The following is a 23,115-nucleotide window of genomic DNA, read 5'->3' as shown; positions in this document are numbered from 1 at the left end:
GGAACTTGAGGTTAATTTGCTTAACAGTTATGGTCACAGCAAGATATTTGCCTTCCTAATTGAAATACTTAACCTTGAGGAAACCATCTTCTTGAATGTTTGGCTTAAAATAATAATCACAACTTGCTTCTTGCCTTACTCATCATTTATTAACCAACAACCAACCCTTGGTTATCTGTGGCAATTTTAATCAATTAAAACTCTCATTTTCCATGTTTATTAAGCCAAGTAGATCATAAAATCAGTGCTGAGAATACTTTCTATATCCTTGTTCATTTTGTTGCCTAATGCAGCTTGCAGTCTCAAATATTCTTTAATGATTTCCCCAAACATAGGGTTTTTATAGTGAAAATAATAGGGCAAGATAAATATATAACAATCTAGAGCAATTCATTTTAAGCTGGTACTTTCTTTACATGAATGTGAAAGTTGATGACCATTCTCCATCATGAATGAAGGGAAAATTCCTGAGTAGGGGGCAAGATGTGGATGTAATGAAATATCCTAGCTATTTTTAACTCAGTTCTTCCTAGTACACTTTATAATTTAACTTCAGTTTCCAAGATGGCAGAATCAGTGTTATTCAAATGTAAGGACCAACACACTTCCAAAGCCACATATAAATGTATGTAAAGATTATATACATAAAAGTATATAAAAATTATATACTGTTTTTGATTGTCTGTATTCTCTTAGTCTCTTCCAATAAAGTGGGTGATTATAAATAACTACAGTTGACCAAGTGACAGTCTACCTAGAACTGTTGGCTGTTCTACATCCTTAATCATCAGGTGGTAGTCCCCTTCCCAGGTGGCTCTGGGCTTCCCAGGTGGTCCTAGTGGTGAAAGAACCTCCCTGCCAGGGCAGGAGACATAAGAGATGCAGGTTCAATCCCTGGGTCAGGAAGATCCCCTGGAGAAGGAAATGGCAACCCACTCCAGTATTCTTGGAGCCTGGAGAATCCCATGGACAGAGGGACCGGTGGATCCCTAGCAGTGGGTCCCTAGGGATAGAGGGTCCATAGCGTTACATAGTTGGATATGACTAGAGAGACTTAGCATGCATGCAGTCCTCATTCACCTTGAGCTAGAAATGACTGTTAGTCCTTTTTATTTTCTTCTTTTTTCTTTAGAATCATAAGTACCATTGTTCTTTCTTAATATTTAAATAAGAATATGACTTTCAAGTGAGAACTAGAGTCACACAATAGAACTTGTGTCACGCATGTCTCATAGGGGCCATGGTTGAGACCTTACAGTGGTTTTGAGAGTGAATGGAAAAATGAGGGCAGTGACAAGGGAAATACTAGAAATATCAGTTCAATATCAGTTCAATTCAGTCACTCAGTCATGTTTGACTCTTTGCGACCCCATGGACTGCAGCATGCCAGGCTTCCCTGTCCATCAGCAATGCCGGGAGCTTACTCAAACTCATGTCCATTGAGTTGGTGATGCCATCCAACCAACTTATCCTCTGTCGTCCCCTTCTCCTCCAACCTTTAATCTTTACCAGCATCAAGGTCTTTTCTAATGAGTCAGTTCTTCATATCAAGTGGACAAAGTATTGGAGTTTCAGCTTCAGCATCAGTCCTTCCAATGAATATTCAGAGTGGATTTCCTTTAGGACTGACTGGTTTGATCTCCTGTCCAAGGGACTCTCAAGAGTCTTCTCCAACACCACAGTTCAAAAGCATCAATTCTTCGGCTCTCAGCTTTCTTTTATGGTCCAACTCTCACATCCATGCATGACTACTGGAAAAACCATAGCTTTGACTATATGAACCTTTGTCATCAAAGGCTCTGCTTTTTAATATATTGTCTAAGTTTGTCATAGCTTTTCTTCCAAGGAGCAAGCATCTTTTAATTTCATGGCTGCAGTCACCATCTGCATTGATTTTGGAGCCTTAGAAAATGTAGTAACAATATACTGACAGATAATGGCTTTCTGGCAGAAGGCAACCCTAAAGATTATTTATTGTACACATTTTAGAAAATGAAGCAGCTACAACTCAGAAACATCAAATGCTTCGCTGAACATTATCCAGCTAGTTGGAATGCCTAATTGTCAGTGTAGTGGTTTCCTATTTACACCCTACTTCCTGTCTCTCTGTAGCTGGACAGGGGAGGGTGTTTCTAGCACATGAAGACAGCCATGCTGTCCAATTTTCCAGCACATCTGGTAGGGATGACCCAAGGGCTCCTCCCTTCCAGGTCAGGACTCATGAAAGAAAAAGTGGTGGAAAAACTTTCTCAGAATCCCTTTACCTGTCTCCTTTCAACAAGGGTAGAAATGTCAGCATTCAGTTGCAACAGGTAAGTACTGGACTCTCACGTAATTCCTACTTGAAGAGCACATAGAGCTGCAGCAGAAAGTGAGTGTACACCCCCCGATTTGCTCATTATCTCTCCCAGAACTTCTCCACTCTGCCCCAGTCCTTCTTTCATCTCACCATTTTCCATTCTAATGAAATAAGGGATGTCAGAGTGCTTTATGAATTTTACAAAGTACTGACTGTGCAGCATCCTTCCCAGAGACTCAGGGCATGAGGTTGATTTCATTGGTGGAGCCTCCAAACACTGGATATTTTTAAACAGAAGAGAATGTACGAGAAGTTTCACCCTTTCTGCAGCACTGTTGGATTTGAACGGAGAGCTGCTTCTTTAAAAAGGTCATTGATGAAGATTCCTTGGAATGCAATCATTAAACATTTATTGAATAACTACAATGTGATATCTACACTAAACATTTATTGAGTATCTACAATATATCTACTGCATGCTGCAGTCCGTGAGGTCGCAAAGGGTCAGACACTACTCAGCGACTGAATTGAATTGAACAATGTGATACCCAGTAGACGAGGAGGAAGACATAGATAAGGCACAAGAAATTTGTACAAATGGGAAAGATACAAAGAATCATTACATATCATGATAATTTCCATAAGAGGGACCCTAGGTATTATGGCAGCAAGGCAAGTTGGGTGTTTAAATAATAATGAGATCAGAAGTGAAGAACAGCTTCCTGGAGATGTTGACGGCAGCTAAGTTTTGAATGAAAAATGGGGATGAGCCATTCAGAGCAGAAGTAGAGAAGGTGTTTCAGGCAGTAGGAACAGCTGTGCAGAAGCATAGAGTATGAAGCAGCACACTGCTCATCAGGAAACAAGTAATTGTCACAGTAGAGGAGAGGACACACCAGGAGGTGGGTGAGCTGTGAGACTTGAGGGATAAACTTGGACTAGGTTATGAATGTCTGCTCAACTAAAGAAACTGAAAAGTAAATAAAAGTGTTAGTCGCTCAGTCGTGTCCGCCTCTTTGCGACCCCATGGCCTGTAGCCACCAGGCTCCTCTGTCCTTGGAATTCTCCAGGCAAGAATACTGGAGTGGGTTGCCATTCCCTTCTCCAGGGGATCTTCCCAACTGAGGGATCGAACCCGGGTCTCCTGCATTGCCGGCAGATTCTTTACTGTCTGAGCCATCAGGAAAGCCTGAAAAGTATCTTATATGCAATAAGGGAAATGGAAGGATTTTGAGAACTTAATCAGATTACATTTTTAAAAGTTTTGCTTACCTTTGCACTTTTAGAAAAGCTTTTTTATTGTAGTAAAATATATGTAACATAAAATTTGACATTTCAACCACTTTTAAGTGTACAGTTCAGTGGCATTAATTACATTCACGGTGTTGTACAATCATCAGCACTGTCTGTCTCTAAAACTTCTCCATCACCCCAGTCAGAAACACTGTACCCGTGAAACAGTAGTTCTCCCTTCCTTTCCCTGGCCCCTGGTAACCTCTAGCCTACTTTCTAGCTCTGAGAATTTGCCTGTTCTAGATATGTCATCTAAGTGGAATCATACAATATTTGTCCTTTTATCTCTGGCTTATTTCACTTAGTGTAGTGATTTCAAGTTTCCCCTCCATTGTAGCGATGTAGCAGAACTTCATTCTTTTTTATGGCTGAATCATATGCCATTGTATGTATATGCCACATCCTATTTATCCATTCATTTGTTGGTGGCATTTGGGTTGTTCCCACTTTTTGGCTGTTGTGAATAATACTGCTGTGAATGTTGGTGCACGAGTATCTGAGTCTCTGCTTTCAATTTCAGTTCTTGTGATTATATACCTACAGGTCGAATTGCTGGGTCAGATGGTAATTCTATGCTTAGTGTTTGAGGAACCACCAAACTATTTTCCACGGTACCTTCACCATTTTACATTCCCACCAGAAGTGTGTGAGGGATCCAATTTCTGCATATCCTTGCTGACACTTGTTATTTTTCATTAGAAAAAAAAAGCTATGCTAGTAAGTGTGAAGTGGCACAGATTTATATTTTTAAAGGAGCTCTCAGGAAACAGCATGGAGGACGGACTGAAGGAGGACAATCCAGCAGGCAGAGAAAACAGTGGAGAGACGGTTGCTAGGGAATGGGTTTTCTGAGCACTGGTCCAAGAGAGTAGCCTGGGCAGGAAGGGCCTGGAGAGTGAGGGACATATTATGACACTTTTAGAAGATAGAATCTCTAAGATTTCACCCTTGTTCATGAGGAAGAGCAGGAATTTAAGAAGCATCCAGATTTTCTGACTTGAACCTGAATGGAGGATGGTATTTCATTCACTGGTATTGAGGGGAAGATGATGAATTCAGTTTTGGCTACACGGAGAATGTGACATTTATGGGAATCTTTAAGTAGGCAGTTGGATATAAGGGTCTGGAACTCAGGGTTGAGGTGTGGCCTGGAGATGGAGATTCAGACACTGTTAATGTATGAAGAACAAGAGCGGTGACTGGCATGGATGCAGGTATGGGTGCAGGAAAGATGGGGGACGCTCAAGGAGGAGGGGCGCCTACCCAAAATGTGAGGAGATGGGGCTGTAAAATGAGCATGGTATCTCAGAAGGGAAAGGAAGAAAGTTTCAAAAAAGAGAGAGGCATGGAAAGCAGATCAGAGGAGTGTTTTGACCGTATTTGCTTCCAATTTCATTTGTTTTTGCTTGATTTATGAGGAGGGCCTACATTTCATTCAAAATGCAGTGAAAGTAGTTTTCAAGGAAACCTCCACTGTGTTTTGAAAAAGTTATATTACTTAGTCTAAGAAGCTACACTAAGAAAATGCATCTAAGTAATGTGAACGTTATTAATGTCAGTGAGCTTATTAAAATTCAGAAGTAAAAATATTTTTACTACAGACCAAATGCCAGCATGGAGAAAACATACAAAGAGCAAATTTACTAATTGTCTAGGTTCATGTTGCAAAGGAATGAACTGTTGGACTGAGATTGTGCTTTTTTTCTGTTCTGCACAGGACCGTTAAAGTATATTTTGATTTCTTAAGTACAGTCGGTTTGGATTTCATCAAGGAGGCAAATTTAGCTAGTGAGTTAATCTGCTAAGATATGTATCATCAAAGCAAAAGCATGATTTAAAACAGTTAAACTTTACCTTTTGAAATTGAAGTAATATATATCTATATATGGGGCTTCCCTGGTGCCTCAGCAGTAAAGAATCTGCCTGCAATGCAGGAGACCCGGGTTCCATCCCTGGGTCAGGAAGATCCCTTGGATGGGGCATGGCAACCCACTCCAGTATACTTGCCTGGAGAATCCCATGGACAGAGGAGCCTGACCAGCTGCAGTCCATAGGGTCGCACAGAGCCGGACAAGACTAAGCGGCTAAGCAGCAGCATATCTATATATGGGGATTCCCAGGTGGCTCAGTGGTAAAGAATCCATTTGCCGATGCAGGAGACATGGATTCAATCCATGGATCTGAAAAATCTCCTGGAGAAGGAAATGGTAAGCCACTCCAGTATTCTTGCCTGGGAAATCCCATGGACAGAAGAGTCTGGTGGGCCACAGTCCATGGGGTCACAAAGAGTAGGACATAACTAAGCAACTGAGCACACATGCGTATGTGTATATAATTCCAGGTCATTAGGAAGAAAATCATTCACCCTGTATCATGATTTTCTACTTTAGTCCTTAGATGTGAAGTCAGGCAGAAAAGAGAAAAAAAAAAAGCTGACTTAATCTAACACTCTTTATTGCCTCAAAAAGACTGTTTAATTTACACCACACAGCAGGCTGATAATGATAGAGGCATAGAGGAAGGCACATGAGGCTACACAGAATAAGCTTCATTGGCCTCCTGTTAGGTCAATGACCTCAAGCAGTAACCTTATTGGGCCTCAATTCCTTCATCTGTAAAATGGGGAGAGGAATAACTACATGGAAATCAGTCCTGAATATTCATTGGAAGGACTGATGTTGAAGCTGAAACTCCAATACTTTGGCCACCTGATGTGAAGAACTGACTCATTGGAAAAGACCCTGATGCTGGGAATGATTGAAGGCAGGAGGAGAAGGGGATGACAGAGGATGAGATGGTTGGATGGCATCACCGACTCAATGAACATGAGATTGAGCAAACTCTGGGAGCTGATGATGGACATGGAGGCCTGGTGTGCAGCAGTCCATGGGGTCGCAAAGAGTCAGACATAACTGAGCGACTGAACTGAACTGAACTGAATAACTACATGATTCTTAAATGCTGCCAGAATCAAATAACACATGTGAAAATACTTTTGATAAAGTGTCATCAAAGCTATTTATTTAGACAGTGATAAGGAAAAACATCCTTTGATTAAGCTTTTATTTTAGTGGTCCTTTTTTATTTGGAACATTTATATGCATCTCTTCATAAATTATATTAAGTCTTCTATAAACAGCATGTATTATCTTTTTTAAGCAGAAAAATATTATTGAAACCTCAAGTAAAATACATCATATGAATAAAATAGTTCACAGGTAGATCAAACTCTTTTCAAAATCTAGAAAATGATCATTGTTGACTCTTTTAAAAGAGGGAAACTTGGCAACATATGTCAGAAGCCTTAAAGTAGTTATCCATACATTGTACATCTGAAGGTTTATCCTGGACTTCCCTGGTGGCTCAGACAGTAAGGAATCTGCCTGCAATATGGGAGAACCGAGTTCCATCCCTGGATTGGGAAGATACCTCAGAGAAGGGAATGGCTACACACTCCAGTATTCTTGCCTGGAGAATCCCATGGACAGAGGATCCTGGCAGGCTACAATGCATGGGGTCACCAAGAGTCGGATACAACTGAGCAACTAATAAAGTTTTACCCTAGGAGGATAATCAAAGATGCATGCAGCTCGGTGGTATTAGGCACACTATTTATAATATTGAAAAATTAGAATATTTAGATATCTAGTAATAGAAAATTATTAAATAAATTATAGCATAGCTAACCAATGGGCAACTATTTAGTCATTAAAAAATTATGTTCTTCAAGAATATTTGAAGCTAGGAGAAAATATTTATATTATAGTGTTAAGTGAATCAGACAAGACATGAAAAATTTTACACTGTCATCTAAATTTTATTTTATATATTTATATCAATATATACACAATATAGAACACAAATCTATATAAATACCCTCCATGCTCCACAATTCCCCCCTGCCCCCCATGACTAAGTTAAATAGTCAAAGCTGTTTTTGTATGTATCTAGATACACATCTGGGCTTCCCAGGTGACTCAGTAATAAAGAATCTACCTGCCAATGCAGGAGACTCAAGAGATGCAGGTTCAATCCCTGGGTCAGGGAGATCCCCCTGGAGAAGGTCATGGCAACCCACTCCAGTATTCTTGCCTGGAGAATCTCATGGACAGAAGAACCTGGCAGACTACAGTCTATGGAGTCACAAAAAATCAGACACGACTGAGCAACTAAGCACACACACAGATATATGTCTACGAAAGACATGTAGGGGAGACCCATTAAAATGTTGATTGTGATTATTTCCAGATGAGATTATGGAAGATTTACCATGAATTTTTAAAATGCCCTTTCAAAAATAAAGGCACTTGGGAGTATATATTTTAAAACACATATTTGAAGAAAAACTACTCAGCCTGCATGATTTTTTAATGTGGAAAGTATTTTATCACCATCACTTTGATAGTGGTTTGGTGACTACATTCTGAATGAATAAATACACTGCCACATATGTACATGTATGTAAGTATATATATAAATATTTATACACACATATACATTTAGAATATTCTGCTAAGGCATATGATAATGTGAAAATTAATATTATTGGCAAGTGATCAGTTTCCAGTTTTCAAAATTATTTCTTATTATGTAGATGAATTTTCAGACAAAATTAAAGGTCTTAGTTCAGTTCAGTTCAGTCTCTCAGTCGAGTCTGACTCTTTACCACCCCATGAACTGCAAGCACGCCAGGCCTCCCTGTCCATCACCAACTCCTGGAGCCCACCCAAATCCATGTCCATTGAGTCGGTGATGCCATCCAACCATCTCATCCTCTGTTATCCCCTTCTCCTCCTGCCCTCAATCTTTTCCAGCATCAGGGTCTTTTCCAATGAGTCAGTTCTTCACATCAGATGGCCAAAGTATTGGAGTTTCAGCATCAGCATCAGTCCTTCCAACGAATATTCAGGACTGATTTCCTTTAGGATGAACTGGTTGGATCTCCTTGTAGTCCAAGGGACTCTCAAGAATCTTCTCCAACACCACAGTTCAAAGCATCAATTCTTCGGTGCTCAGCTTTCTTTATAGTCCAACTCTCACATCCATACATGACTACTGGAAAAACCATAGCCTTGACTAGACAGACCTTTGTTGACAAAATAATGTCTCTGCTTTTCAATATGCTGTCTAGGTTGGTCATAACTTTCACTCCAAGGAGTGAGCGTCTTTTAATTTCATGGCTGCAATCACCATCTGCAGTGATTTTGGAGCCCAGAAAAGTAAAGTCTGACACTGTTTCCCCATCTATTTGCCATGAAGTGATGGGACCACATGCCATGATCTTTGTTTTCTGAATGTTGAGCTTTAAGCCAACTTTTTCACTCTCCTCTTTCACTTTCATCAAGAGGCCCTTTAGTTCTTCTTCACTTTCTGCCATAAGGGTGGTGTCATCCGCATATCTGAGGTTATTGATATTTCTCCCGGCAATCTTGATTCCAGCTTGTGCTTCCTCCAGCCCAGCATTTCTCATGATGTACTCTGAATATAAGTTAAATAAGCAGGGTGACAATATAGAGCCTTGACGTACTTCTTTTCCTATTTGAAACCAGTCCGTTGTTCCATGTCCAGTTCTAACTGTTGCTTCCTGACCTGCATACAGGTTTCTCAAGAGGCAAGTCAGGTGGTCTGGTACTCACATCTCTTTCAGAATTTTCCACAGTTTATTGTGATCCACAGAGTCAAAGTCTTTGGCATAGTCAATAAAGCAGAAATAGATGTTTTTCTGGAAGTCTCTTGCTTTTTCAATGATCCAGCGGATGTTGGCAATTTGCTCTCTGGTTCCTCTGCCTTTTCTAAACCAGCTTGAAACATCTGGAAGTTCACGGTTCACGTATTGCTGAAGCCTGGCTTGAAGAATTTTAAGTATTACTTTACTAGCGTGTGAGATGAGTGCAATTGTGGGGTAGTTTGAGCATTCTTTGGCATTGCCTTTCTTTGGGATTGGGATGAAAACTGACCTTTTCCAGTCCTGTGGCCCCTACTGAGTTTTCCAAATGTGCTAGCATATTGAGTGCAGCACTTTCACAGCATCATCTTTCAGGATTTGAAATAGCTCAACTGGAATTCCATCACCTCCACTAGCTTTGTTCATAGTGATGCTTTCTAAGGCCCACTTGACTTCACATTCCAGGATGTCTGGCTCTAGGTGAGTGATCACACCATCGTGATTATCTGGGTCATGAAGGTCTTTTTTGTACAGTTCTTCTGTGTATTCTTGCCACCTCTTTTTAATATCTTCTGCTTCTGTTAGGTCCCTATCATTTCTGTCCTTTATTGAGCCCATCTTTGCATGAAATGTTCCCTTGGTATCTCTCATTTTCTTGAAGAGATCTCTAGTCTTTCCCATTCTATTGTTTTCCTCTATTTCTTTGCATTGATCACTGAGGAAGGCTTTCTTATCTCTTCTTGCTATTCTTTGGAACTCTGCATTCAAATGGGTGTATCTTTCCTTTTCTCCTTTGCTTTTCCCTTCCCTTATTTTCACAGCTATTTGTAAGACCTCCTCAGTTCATTTCCAAGCAAACCATTCACCATCACAGTAATCCAAGTCTATGCCCCAAGAAGAGAGAAGAGAAGTGAGAGACAAAGGAGAAAAGGAAAGGTATACTCAACTGAATGCAGAGTTCCAGACAATAGCAAGTAGAGACAAAAAGGCCTTCTTAAATGAACAATGCAAAGAAATAAGAGGAAAACAACAGAATGGGAAAGACTAGAGATCTCTTTAAGAAAACTGGAGCTATCAAGGGAACATGTCATGCAAGGATGGGCATGATAAAGGACAGAAACAGTAAGGACATAACTTGAGAGTCCCTTGAACTCTAAGGAGATCAAACCAGTCAATCCTAAAGGAAATCCACGCTGATTACTCATCGGAAGCACTGATGTTGAAGCTGAAGCTCCAATACTTTGGCCACCTGATGAGAAGAGCTGATTCATTGGAATAAAACCCTAATGCTGGGAAAGATTGAAGGCAGGAGAAGATGGGGGTGACAGAGGGTGAGATGATTAGATAGTGTCACTGACTCAATGGACATGAATTTGAACAAACTGTTGGAGATGGTGGAGGACAAAGGAGCCTGATGTGCTGTAGGTTCTCTCACTTAAGTCACTAAGTCCAACTCTTGCAACCCCCAGGACCGTAGCCTGCCAGATTGCTCTGTCCATGGATTCTCCAGGCAAGAATACTGGAGTGGGTTGCCATTTCCTTCTCTAGGAGATCTTCCCAACCCAGGAATCTCCTGCATTGCAGGCAGATTCTTTACCAACTGAGCTATGAGGGAAAACCATGCTATAGTCTATGGGGTTGCAAAAGGTTGGACATGACTTAGTGACTAAACAACAACAGCAGACCATAGTATGAGTGAAAGTGAAAGTCATTCAGTCGTGTCCGACTCTTTGCAAACCCAAGGACTGTAGCCTGCCAGGCATCTCCATCCATGGGATTTTCCAGGCAGGAATACTGGAGTGGGTAGCCTTTCCCTTCTCCAGTGGGTCTTCCCGACCCAGGAATGGAACCGGAGTCTCCTGCATTGCAGGCGAATTCTTTACCAACTGAGCAATCAGGGAAGCCCTATGTTTCACAGATGATAAAATGTTGGGGTGGGTGTATATCTTTGATCTCAAGAATTAGGTTATTCTACTTTTGACACTTTACTGTGAACATTTGTCTGTTTCTCCTATAACACACAGATCATGGCAACTCCAGAGTTTCTATATAAGAAAAGTTTGGGGAAGTCAATCTAATGGGAAAGGGGAAAAATAGGAGATTTGTCCTGATCTATTTCTAGAGACTTTAGATGAAGGAGTGGGAGGAAGGGGAGAAGCACTGATGGAGCTAACAACCCCCCCGCCCCTCAAAAAGACCATTCTTTGGCTAATGCCTGGAACAAAGTACATGCTTTGGGATGAATGGGATGGCATTCAAAGTAGTAGTTATCCATCCACGTATGCATTTGTGTATGCTAAGTACATCCATTTATGTATGGATGAATGAATACATGCATGAGCCAACTTTATTTTTGAAGCTGCAGAACCCTTTGCTTAATGAATTCTTACAGCAGCTCTATCATACCCTCACCCCCACTCCAGGAGTCCCTTCGTTTCTGCTTTCCTCCACATGATTCCCAAGACCCCTTCCGAAGTTTCAGACTTTGGGGGAGCACAGTCTGAGGATCAGTTTGCTTGCTCCTAGTTATCTACATTTAATTTGAATGCAGCTTCCCTGGTGGCTCAAAGGGTAAAGTGTCTGCCCGCAATGCGGGAGACCCGGGTTCAATCCCTGGGTTGGGAAGATCCCCAGGAGAAGGAAATGGCAACCCACTCCGGTATTCTTGCCTGGAAAATCCCATGGACGGAGAAGCCTGGTAGGCTGTGGTCCATGGGGTCTCAGAGTCGGACACAAGTGAGCGACTTCACTTTCATTTTCACTTTAATTTGAATGCCATCCTGTTCATCCCAAAGCATGTACTTTGTTCCAGGCATTAGCCAAAGCTGAGTGTTTTTTTTGGTAGGGAGGGCGGGGGAGTTGTTAGCTCCATCAGTGCTTCTCCCCTTCCTCCCACTCCTTCATCTAAAGTCTCTAGAAATAGATTCAGGACAAATCTCCTATTTTTCCCCTTTCCCATTAGATTGACTTCCCCCAAACTTTTCTTATATAGAAACTCTGGAGTTGCCGTGATCTGTGTGTTGTAGGAGAAACAGACAAATATTCAGAGTAAAATGTCAAAAGTAGAATAACCTAATTCTTTAAATCAAAGATATACACCCACCCCTCATATCTTATCAGCTGTGAAACATGTCTTATCATCAGTGTTATCTTCCTATTAATTGAGAGCATGTTTCTGTTTTTGTGATGCGCTAGATAATGGTGCATCTTACAGCTGATGGTGTCTTAGATTTGATGAAATATGGTAGTGGTATATTTGTAAAAGTACTGAGGTGGCTTTGAGAGGGATGTTAAAGAGAGCTTCCCAGAAGAATAAGTCAACTGGGTTTTGACAAGGGACTAGGATTTTTTTCCAGGAATATAGGGAGGAAGGACATTCTAATCCTAGAAGAGTGCAAGACATAGAGGACATGTGAGCTGACTTCATGTGTTGGTGGATAGCAAGTTATCTGGCATTGCTGCTGTACAACATCCAGACCTGTAGGGGGCAGGAATGGAGAGGCAAAACCAGAGATGAAGGCGTGAGCCAGGTCATGAGAACACTGGGATGTCATTAGGGAGTCTGGACTTTGGCAGTGAAAATGCATGCTAGCATCCCTTATGCAGTGGGATTAGATGATTTTATTTTAAAACAATAATTCTGGAAGTCATGGATAGGATAGAGTAGATAAGCAAGATACATGAAGAAGCAGTGATATCAATTTCAAAGGCTTTTAGGGGTTGTGCAATGAGTATCATGGAGCTTCCCAGGTGGCACAGTTGTAAAGAATCCATCTGCCAGTGCAGAAGACATGGGTTCGATCCCTGGGTCAGGAAGATCCCCTGGATAAGGAAATGGCTACCCATTTCAGTATTCTTGCCTGGAGAATTCCATGAACAGAGGATCCTGGCAGGCTACAGTCCATGGGGTCACAAAGATTTGGACACAACTGAATGACTAACACTAAGATAGTAACAGGTGGATGGAGAGAAGCAAAAGCCACCTTTAAGAAATAATTTTAAAACAAGAATTTGTAGGAGTTTGTGATAATTTGGTTCTTCCAGGTGAAGAAGAAAGGGTCTAGTGAGAAATGAGTCCAGTGGTGTCACCAATCAAGATAAGCCCTATAAAAGGAAAAGGAGTAATCAGAGCTGGCAAAGGAAGAATTAAAATGAGGCCAGTTGCAAAGAATGCATTCAGTTTGGGATTTGTTGAGTTTTAGGGTGCTTTGAATCCCTGATGTGCATCCTTCTAGTTCTGAAGGTCAGGAATCGGATGAGGTATGAATGAGATAGGGATTAAATGGTTAAGTAGCTTATGAGTTGCTGTAAAGCCTTCTGAGAGAATGCGATCTCTCAGGGTGAAGAAAGAGTAGTGCCAAGTAAGGGATCTCAGAGTACCAGTACTGAAGGACAGAGGAGGAGCTGAGGCAGGAGGATGGAGGAGCAGAAGCCAACGAAGAATGAAAAATGGCATCAGTGTCCAATTCAAGGCAGGGAACAGCTGGGGTTGCATAAGATGAGGATGACTTCTGCTAGAGTAGTTTTAGTGGAGTGGGGGTTGTGGGAGGTTGCTTTAATAGATGGAGAGACGCCTGGGAGATGGACGGTTGAGTGAGACAACAGCCTCAGGAAGCTGGCCGAGGAGGGAAGAGGGAAGGGGGGAAAAATCTCTAGATTTAGGGAAAATGTTTTTTTTTCCCCCCGTAAAGGGAAGAGACTTGAGCCCATTTATTGACCCATAGAAGGAGCTGTGAAAGAGAATGAGCTCAAGATGCTGATAACTGTTCACGTGAAGACCAGAGAAGTTAGCTTTGAATAGAAGGCAACCCATCTCTTTCTCAGGGGCTTCCTGGGTGGTGCAGTGGTAAAGAGTTTGCCTGCCAATGCAGGAGATGCAGGAGACTCGGGTTTGATCTCTGGGTTGGGAAGATCCCTGCAGAAGGCATGGTAATCCACTCCAGTATTCTTGCCTGGGAAATCCCATGGACAGAGGAGCCCAGTGGGCTACAGTCCGTGGGGTCACAAAGAGTCAGGCATGACTGTGCACACATGCACATCTCTTCCTCTAAGAGGGAAGTGGAAAAAAAAAATCCGCCTCAGCTCTCATGTGCTAAGTCACTTCAGTCATGTTCGATCCTATGTCCGCCTTCAGTCATGTGACCCTATGGGCCATAGCTTGCCAGGCTCCTCTGTCCATGGGATTCTCCAGGCAAGAATGCTAGAGTAGGAGACCTTATTTCTTGCAGATTTCAGGGAATAAGGTCAGAAGGGAAGGAGCAAGGGTAGTGCAGTGGGGGTGGGGGCAGGAGGTGGAGGCTGGTAAAAACAGTGTGAACAGTGGGAATGCCACTCCTGTCCCAGCTGCTCCTGCCTCGCCCCTGAATGCCATCTGCAGGGTCACAGTCAGGAGGAAGAACAGCGGGAGCTTGCCGGCTCCACCCTGCTCCTGCTAGTGGCTCTGGGGTCCCTGAATGTCTGTTGAATGTTAAATATAACAGAGGCTCTTTCTCCTTCTTAGAGAAGCTCATAGCCAAACTGAAAAGCGGAGGAGAGATAAAATGAACAACCTGATTGGAAAACTGTCTACGATGATCCCTCAGTGCAGTCCCATGGCCCGGAAACTGGACAAACTGACAGTTTTAAGAATGGCTGTTCAACACTTGAGATCTTTAAAAGGTGAGTTGGAAGATGGCCTCCACACTCAGGTTTGTGAAGTCTCCCCTGTAACTGAGGTCCCTGGTTTGTTGTTTTTGGCTACTGAGATTTTATACAAATGCGTCTTTCAGCTTTATGGGTATTCATTTTGATGCTCGTCCATATTCCATAGGTGGAGAAAGTACTAATTTGGATGTCAGAAAAGTTGGCTTCACTAAACACTTCATCTTAGGTTTACTATGTGAACTTGAAAAGTCTTTACATTTCTACTTGTCTTCCAAGGTATAATATTAAGGTGATGATACCTGTCATGCATACCTAGTTTAGAAGTTCTGAAATATTTAGTTATGGTAATTTTAAGTTATTGTCAGATTTCCATTATTAGAAAAGAAAAACTCTTTAAATTCATCAGTTTCTCTTAAAACTTCATTCAGACTTGTAAGTAGTACCTGAAAATGCATCACACCTTACTATTAGTACTCACTAATATAGTCTCACATAAACTAAGATAGTCTTACATATTGGGGGTAGGAGGTCCTCAGCTGATGAGGATTGGGGTAGGCGTGATCATTTCTGACTGAACTCAAAATTTTTAAAAATAATTTTATTTATTTATGTACTTTTGGCCATGCTGGGTCTTTGTTGCTGTGCAGGCTTTTCTCTAGTTGTGGTGAGCAGGGGCTGCTCTCCAGTTGTGGTGCACAGGTTTCTCATTGAGGTGGCCTCTCGTTGTAGGGCACGAGGCTTTCGGTAGTTGCAGCACGTGGGCTCAGTAGTTGTGGCTCTCAGGCTCTAGAGCACAGGCTCAACAGTTGTGGTGCGTGGGCTTGGCAGCTCTGTGGCATGGGGGATCTTCCCGGATCAGGAATCAAACCCATGTCTCCTGCATTGTCAGGCAGATTACCACTGAGTCAGGGAAGCCCTGAACTTGAATTTTAAATCAAAGTGTAATAAACACTCTGTGTACATGTGTAGTTAAAATCACATCTGATTTGGGAACAACCCCAGTCCAACTTGAGGGACAGAATGATGGAAATAGACTGGGGTTTTAGATGCAAGAATGTTGGTGACATAAATTCATTTTGATACAGTCTGAAGACCTGGCCAGTGAGTTTTCTGCAGACTGCAGAGGAGACTCTGAAGGTTCAGATTTGTAAAGATCTAAAAGATTATAGTGAAATCTTGCTCCAAAAGTATTAAAAAAGAATAAGCAAAGGAAGGCCAACAGTCTTATTTAGATCTCTGTCCTGAACTGCATGCCAGGAAAAGGACAATCTGTTTCAGGAAGAAGGAAGTTCTGTGGCCAGAACATAGATTTTGCCAAGTTGAGTTAAAGTGGCTTAGAGGAGAGTGGTGTTACCTGGATTCCACGTGCAAACTGGAGCCCAGACCAAGAGGATCTTACTTCATAATGAACCAAAAAATCCTGACAGAGCTACTCAGATTGGAGGAGGAAGGGGCATCTACAAATTAGGAAGTAAAACTAGAGACAGCTATTACAGGGCTATTTAATAGTAGTTTGTGGGGTCGCTGAGAGTCGGACAGGACTGAGTGACTTCACTTTCACTTTTCCCTTTCATGCACTGGAGAAGGAAATGGCAACCCACTCCAGTGTTCTTGCCTGGAGAATCCCAGGGACGGCAGAGCCTGGTGGGCTGCCGTCTATGGGGTTGCACAGAGTCGGACACGACTGAAGCGACTTAGCAGCAGCAGCAGTGCAAGTTGAACACTTTAAAGACCTTCCTTAGATCTCTGCAGATGGTAGAAAACTGGCTTGTGCACTCCAGCCGAGCGCAAGTAGATCTGGAGAGCAGGCTGTGGAGAAAAGCAAGTACAGCTCTTGATCCCCTCAGTACCACATGCACAGCAGTCCTGGGGTTGGGGGACTGCCTGGCAGGCTTCCTTCTGGGAGCACCATTGGTGGTCTTTTGTTCGTAACAGTCCACTGTGAAAGAAGATTCTCTTTTATTCACAACTAGGCCTTGCGTAAGTTGTGTGCAATTTCTCTTAAATCTGTTAACAATGAACATTAGCAGGTTCAACTGAGGTCATTTGATTTCAACCCTAAAATTACCCAACAGTTTTCACATTCACAGCGTTCTGAGGGAGGAGGACCTGAGGGAAAAGCTGTGAATCAGCAACCTAATTCAATAAGCATGCACTGAGTATCAGCTGGGTTCTTGTTCTGTGCTGGGGTTAGGAAAATGAATGAGGCAAGAGCTCTGTGCTGGAGGCAGGGTTGTGTGGTTTATAAGGAAGATAGACCCAGGGAGAGATCATTAACACCCAGTGTGATAAATGCTACGTGGAAGTACACATGCGGTGAGCTGCAGGGCAAGCTCAGTAAGGAGGAAACGCTGTCTAAATCCAGATGGGGTTCTTTGAAACAGAGCATAGATTTCACCATTGATCCTTGTAAAGGATCCTTGTGAAGCAAGTTGGTCATATCCTCATCAGACATCCTGACCAGATCCTTAGTGATACCCACGGGTGAGATGACACAGAGCAGCTGGGGCTGCATTCCAGTGCTCTTGCCAGAGGGTACTCCAATTCAATCCCCAAATGCCTAGATGCCATGAGAGGGTTGCATGTGGATGGTCCACAGATAATTACTCTGAAGACAGAGAATGTGAAGTGATTTTCTCCGCTACATTCTACAGCAGTGCATCTCAAATTATCTGAGGAAAGGGCAAGTATTCCCCTTCCCTATCCACCGTAAAATACAGCACAATTAATTAAGGGGAAAACGCAAACGCTCATGGGCTGGTATGCCACAACAGTTTTACATTTCCATGTGTGTATGTTAGTCTCTCAGTCATGTTGGACTCTTTGCAAGCCCATGGACTGTAGCCTACGAGGCTCCTCTGTCCATGGAATTCTCCAGGCAAGAATACTGGAGTGGGTAGCCTTTCCTTTCCCTGAGGCAGGTCCTCAGGGAGGTCCTTGGGCACAGTGTTTCTTAATGGTGGAGGTGGTGGTCCGAGAATGAGGAAGAGTTGTTATTGTCATATTGATCCTTATTATCCTTATCATTATAATGATCATTGTCATTATTATTGTCATATTGTCATTTTCAATGATTATGAAAAACACAATAAAATAAAATGACAATGAAGAACTTAATAAAAGTAAGTGATCATGTTCTGTATTTCTTTTTGCCACTAGAATCTGGGAATCAAATTTGTCACTGCCCAATGGCGGGAGTACCGAATCGCACACCATGCATTGTTAGCTCACTTCACCCTAACTTCAGCTCTACACTGACTGCCCTCTTTTCCTCGCTGGCATGTCCTCACGTCCTCACTCATCTATTTAGCCAGGGCTCACCCACTCTGGCTGACTGACACTGACCGGGTTACCTCAGCACAATTCTGCCAACCTCACTTCAGGCCAGCCTGCAAATGTCACTGCCTCGCTCACGCTGATTTATTCCTGTGCCGGCCAGGCACTCAGGTCTGCATCTTTAACCTTTTCTCAACTCCCTCCTACAAGTCTCCTGGGGACTGATAACAATAATAATAATAACAAGAAGTCATGTGGGGAGATTCTTTGAGGGCTACCTAGAAGGTAGATTCCAAAAGAGCTGTCTTTTGCTTATGTCAGGCCTTGTAAGGGTGCTGCCAGTCTGAGAAGACTACCAAATCACTCTATGAGGATGTTTTATTTTATGGTTTTGTTCTTTCCCCACCACTTAGGTAATTGGTGGTGGTGGTCTAGTCGCTAAGTTGTGTCCAGTTCTTTGCAACCTCATGGACTGTAGCCCGCCAGGCTCCTCAGTTCATGGGATTTCCCAGGCAAGAATATTGGAGTGGGTTGCTATTTCCTTCTCCAAGGGGATCTTGCCAACCCAAGGCTCAAACCTGCTTCTTCTGCATTACAGGGACTTTCTTTACCATTTGAGCTACCAGGGAAGCCCCAAGTAATTGGTGAGTTTTGGCTGTAAATTCATCCAAAGGCCAGTTAACGGTTAACCTCAGATACACAGATGACACTACCCTTATGGCAGAAAACGAAGAGGAACTGAAGAGCCTCTTGATGAAAGTGAAAGAGGAGAGTGAAAAAGCTGGCTTAAAACTCAACATTCAATAAACTAAGATCATGGCATCCAGTCCCATCACTTCATGGCAAATAGATGGGGAAACAATGGAAACTGTGAGACTTTATTTTCTGGGGCTCCAAAATCACTGCAGATGGTGACTGCAGCCATGAAATTAAAAGACACTTGCTCCTTGCCAAACCTAGACAGCATTGTAAAAAGCAGAGACATTACTTGGCCGACAAAGGTCCGTCTAGTCCCAGCTATGGTTTTTCCAGTGGTCATGTATGGATGTGAGAGTTGGGCTATAAAGAAAGTTGAGTGCCGAAGAATTGATGTTTTTGAATTGTGTGTTGGAGAAGACTCTTGAGAGTCCCTTGGACTATAAGGAGATCAAACCAGTTGATCCTAAAGGAAATCAGTCCTGAATATTCATTGGAAGGACTGATGCTGAAGCTGAAACTCCAATACTTTGGCCACCTGATGTGAAGAACTGACTCATTGGAAAAGACTCTGATGCTGGGAAAGACTGAGGGTGGGAGGAGAAGGGGATGACAGAGGATGAGATGGTTGGATGGCATCAGCGACTCAATGGACATGAGTTTGAGCAAGCTCTGGGAGTTGGTGATAGACAGGGAAGCCTGGTGTGCTGCAGTCTCTGGGGTCACAAAGAGTCGGACACGACTGAGCAACTGAACTGAACTGAACTGATCTGATCATTCCTTACCCTTTTCCAAGCTCTTCTGCTTGCTTTAGAGACTTCCCTTTCAATACAATGAACTCTGTGAAAGGACTTAAAATGAATGATTTCATTTATATTTTATACATTTTGTATACTGTCAGAAGTCTCCATATGGTCTTTAAAGGGTCATATAGAAAATCCTATGAATCCATAAAATTTGCTTAGAATTCAATAATCTCCCTATTCAGGATAATTCATATGATCAGGGTTTGTTTGTTTTTTTATGAAAGGAGTATTTTTTATTATTTATTTCGCTGCCTCTGGTCGTAGTTGTAGCATGCGGGATCTTTGTTACATCATATGCACTCTTCCGGTATTGTGCTTGGCCTCTCTAGTTGTGGCACACAGACTCCAGAGCATTCGGGCTTCAGTAGTTGTGGCGCATAAGTGGGCTTAGTTGCTCCAAGGCATATGGGATCTTAGTTTCCCAACCAGGAATTGAACCCACATCTCCTGCATTGCAAGGCAGATTCCCTTAACCACTGGATCACTGTATGATCAGTTTTAGGAAGCTAAGAGATTATAAAATAACCCGAGTCTTGAATATTGTTGCGTGTTATTATAATGTTATAGATAATATATTGCTTTTTTATCTCTTTTCAATATACAGCTTTTACTGTCCATACATTTGTGTATAAAGGAATAAGTAGCTGTAAGAACTTATCTGAAAGCAGGAAATTGCAATCTAGTAACAAGAAAGAAAGAGAATAATTATGGAAGAGATCTTAGAGTATGTTAGAAGAGAAAATACCATCATCCTTGTCATCACCAATAGCAGCCCCAAAATTGCTAATATTCACTGAACATTTGCTATATTTCCATCTCTACTTGATTTTCAGTTAACTATATGACTTCTTTGTTTTTAGGTATGACAAATTCTTACACAGGAAATAATTACAGACCTTCATTCATTCACGATAATGAGCTCAGACACTTAATTCTTAAGGTAAGTAAAGAGATATGCTTGTCTAAGTTGTATTGTCCTTTCATTTTTGTCTGAATGGGAGCAAGATTTTCTTCAGTTCACTTTCGGTTGTAAATGTACAGGAATCTATATTATGTCAAATTTCCTTTAAGATAAAAATTTAAGTTATACAAGTAACTGTGTCAGTTGTGTCCGACTCTTTGCAACCTCCTGGACCATAGCCTGCTAGGTTCCTCTATCCAAAGAATTCTCCAGGCAAGAATACTGGAGTGGGTTGCCATTCCCTCCTCCAGGGGATCTTCCCAACGCAGGGTTCTAACCCAGATCTCCCGCATTGCAGGCGGATTCTTTACCATCTGAGGCACCAGGGAAGCCCGTGTCTTATTAGTTTGAGCTAATGAATGTAGAGGCAGAGGATGGGCATATTCAAAAGCAGAGAGCACAACTAGTCTTTAACGCCAAGCTCCTCATGCTTCCTAACATGCTCACCTCCCACACTGTAAGCCCTGTGCCCCACTATTACCCCCTCCTCAAAGCCATCTATCTGGTACTCAATTCCTTCAGGATGTTGTCCTCTGCAGAGCCAGCCAGTGCTTACTGAATGAATTGTTAGTCAATGTTTTGCCATTTCTGTCCTCATCATTTCAAATGCATCAGATTCACTGGTCTAGAGGTTTATTTGATGTGGACAATATGACCATGTCATTGGCTTATCCTGCCCCCAGGAGGCAATATGTTTCTTGATCTTGTGCTGTTACTACTAGGCTTTATGCCTTAGTATGACTAAATAGGAAGATTTTATATACATTTGTCCTTTAATTTTTTAAAGAGCCCCTTCTTTATCTGAACAGCTGAATTCAAATATAGTATTCCTAATTCTTCCTTTATCCCAGTCTGCACAGTCCTTCCATCTCAACACATCCACAGGCAACTGTTATGGATATGTTTTGATATGTTTACGGAGTTTCTATATGAGTATAGAATTTGACACAGGTAATTTTTATATTATGAAATACTTCAATTTAATATTGCATGCCTGGACTTTCCAGATCAAAAACATTAGTTTCAACTGGAGTTCAATTTGATGGTATCAATCTCTTTATATAATGAGAAAATTTCTTAAAATTAACTTTACTAGCTCTTACGACCACGCTTTAGTTTTATTGCTACAATAATTTTCTCAAAATCGGAATGTATATGTATGAGAGAGACAGAAGATCTTTTATTTTATTTTTTAACTCCTTTTTTTGAGATAATTCACATACCATATGGTTTTTAGTATATTCACAGAGTTATGCAATCATAATCACAATACAACTCTTTTATCATTTTTAAAGAAAAATTTTAAATATTTATTTATTTGGCTGCACCAGGTCTTAGCTGTGGTACATGTGATCTTTAGTTGAGGCATGAAAAGTCTTACTTGTGGCATGTGGGATCTAGTTCCCAGACTAGGGATTGAACCTGGGCCCTCTGCATTGGAAGCACGGACTCTTAGCCACTGGACCACCAGGAAACTCCCACAATGCAATTTTAGAACATTATCATCACCTTCAAAAGAAACTCTAACCATTAACAATCAAATTAACTTGTTTTTGAATTGTTTACAATGCTTGTTAGAATTTAAACTGTGGGTAGGTTAATACATCAAGAAGAGCAAAATAAATCTAGTGTCTATACCTACATAAATCAGTGAACCACATTTCCCTCAAGATCTTTTAAAATATTCACCTTGTATTATATTTTTAAATCCTAGACTGCAGACGGCTTCCTATTTGTGGTTGGATGTGAAAGAGGAAAAATTCTCTTCGTTTCTAAATCGGTCTCCAAAATACTTAATTATGATCAGGTATCCAAAACTGAGAATATTTCTTACTATGCTTATTTTAAAAAAATAACACATATATTGAAGCTCTTTTTCTGAACCCTTTTTTTCCCCCTGGGTTGTGGGATTGGGTTCTGCTGAGTTAGAATTTCAAGAGAGATGGGGAGATATGTGGAAAGAGTATGAATTTTTGTTACTGACAGGAGTGTTTACTTCCTTTAGCAAGTTATTTCATTTTCTTGAGCCTCAGCTTCCTCCTATGTAAAAAATGAAAATCATGATTATACCTGTTTTTCAGGATATAAACACATTAAATAAGATATCATATTTGAGTGTTGGAAAAATATTATACACCCTTGCCTGTTTCCTCCAAGAGAGAGCATTAATATTTATTAAGCTATATGCATTGTACAACAGCTTTGGCTCTAGGCTCTGGCAACAAAATTCTGAAATACATCCTTTATTTAACCAGCACTGTGATTGATTTGTCTCCTCATTTTTGAATGCCATTTAATTTAAATTAGTTACTCAAAACCTATAGGTTGAAACGAACAGAGAGAATAAACTAGTACTTGTGGTCTCCTTTAAAACAGAAATACAATACAATAATATAATATAATATATATATTATAATATGTAATATATGTAAAGATAACAGCTTTGATCATAAATAACTCTCTTCAATCTCAGCCT

General features: G+C 41.4%; 1 protein-coding gene across 2 annotated transcripts in view; it reads left to right on the top strand.

Annotated features, from left to right (window-relative positions):
- BMAL2 (basic helix-loop-helix ARNT like 2) overlaps positions 1-23,115 on the top strand; it is a 100,542-nt gene that overhangs the window by 39,616 nt on the left and 37,811 nt on the right. For both annotated transcript variants that reach the window (XR_014082455.1, XM_081591889.1), the window contains exons 3-5: positions 14,758-14,915; positions 20,539-20,618; positions 22,354-22,446. Coding sequence is in view for 1 of the 2 variants with exons in the window: in XM_081591889.1 (XP_081448015.1) it covers positions 14,758-14,915; positions 20,539-20,618; positions 22,354-22,446 (331 nt within the window). In the remaining variant the exon portion in view is untranslated. The remainder of the gene's footprint in view (positions 1-14,757; positions 14,916-20,538; positions 20,619-22,353; positions 22,447-23,115) is intronic.

Source organism: Giraffa tippelskirchi, chromosome 4 (assembly GCF_054371585.1).
Source record: "Giraffa tippelskirchi isolate mGirTip1 chromosome 4, T2T-mGirTip1v1.2.pri, whole genome shotgun sequence".
Taxonomy (NCBI): Eukaryota; Metazoa; Chordata; class Mammalia; order Artiodactyla; family Giraffidae; genus Giraffa; species Giraffa tippelskirchi.
Note: the sequence above shows the minus strand (reverse complement) of the source record. Positions and strands in the feature narration are given on the sequence as shown.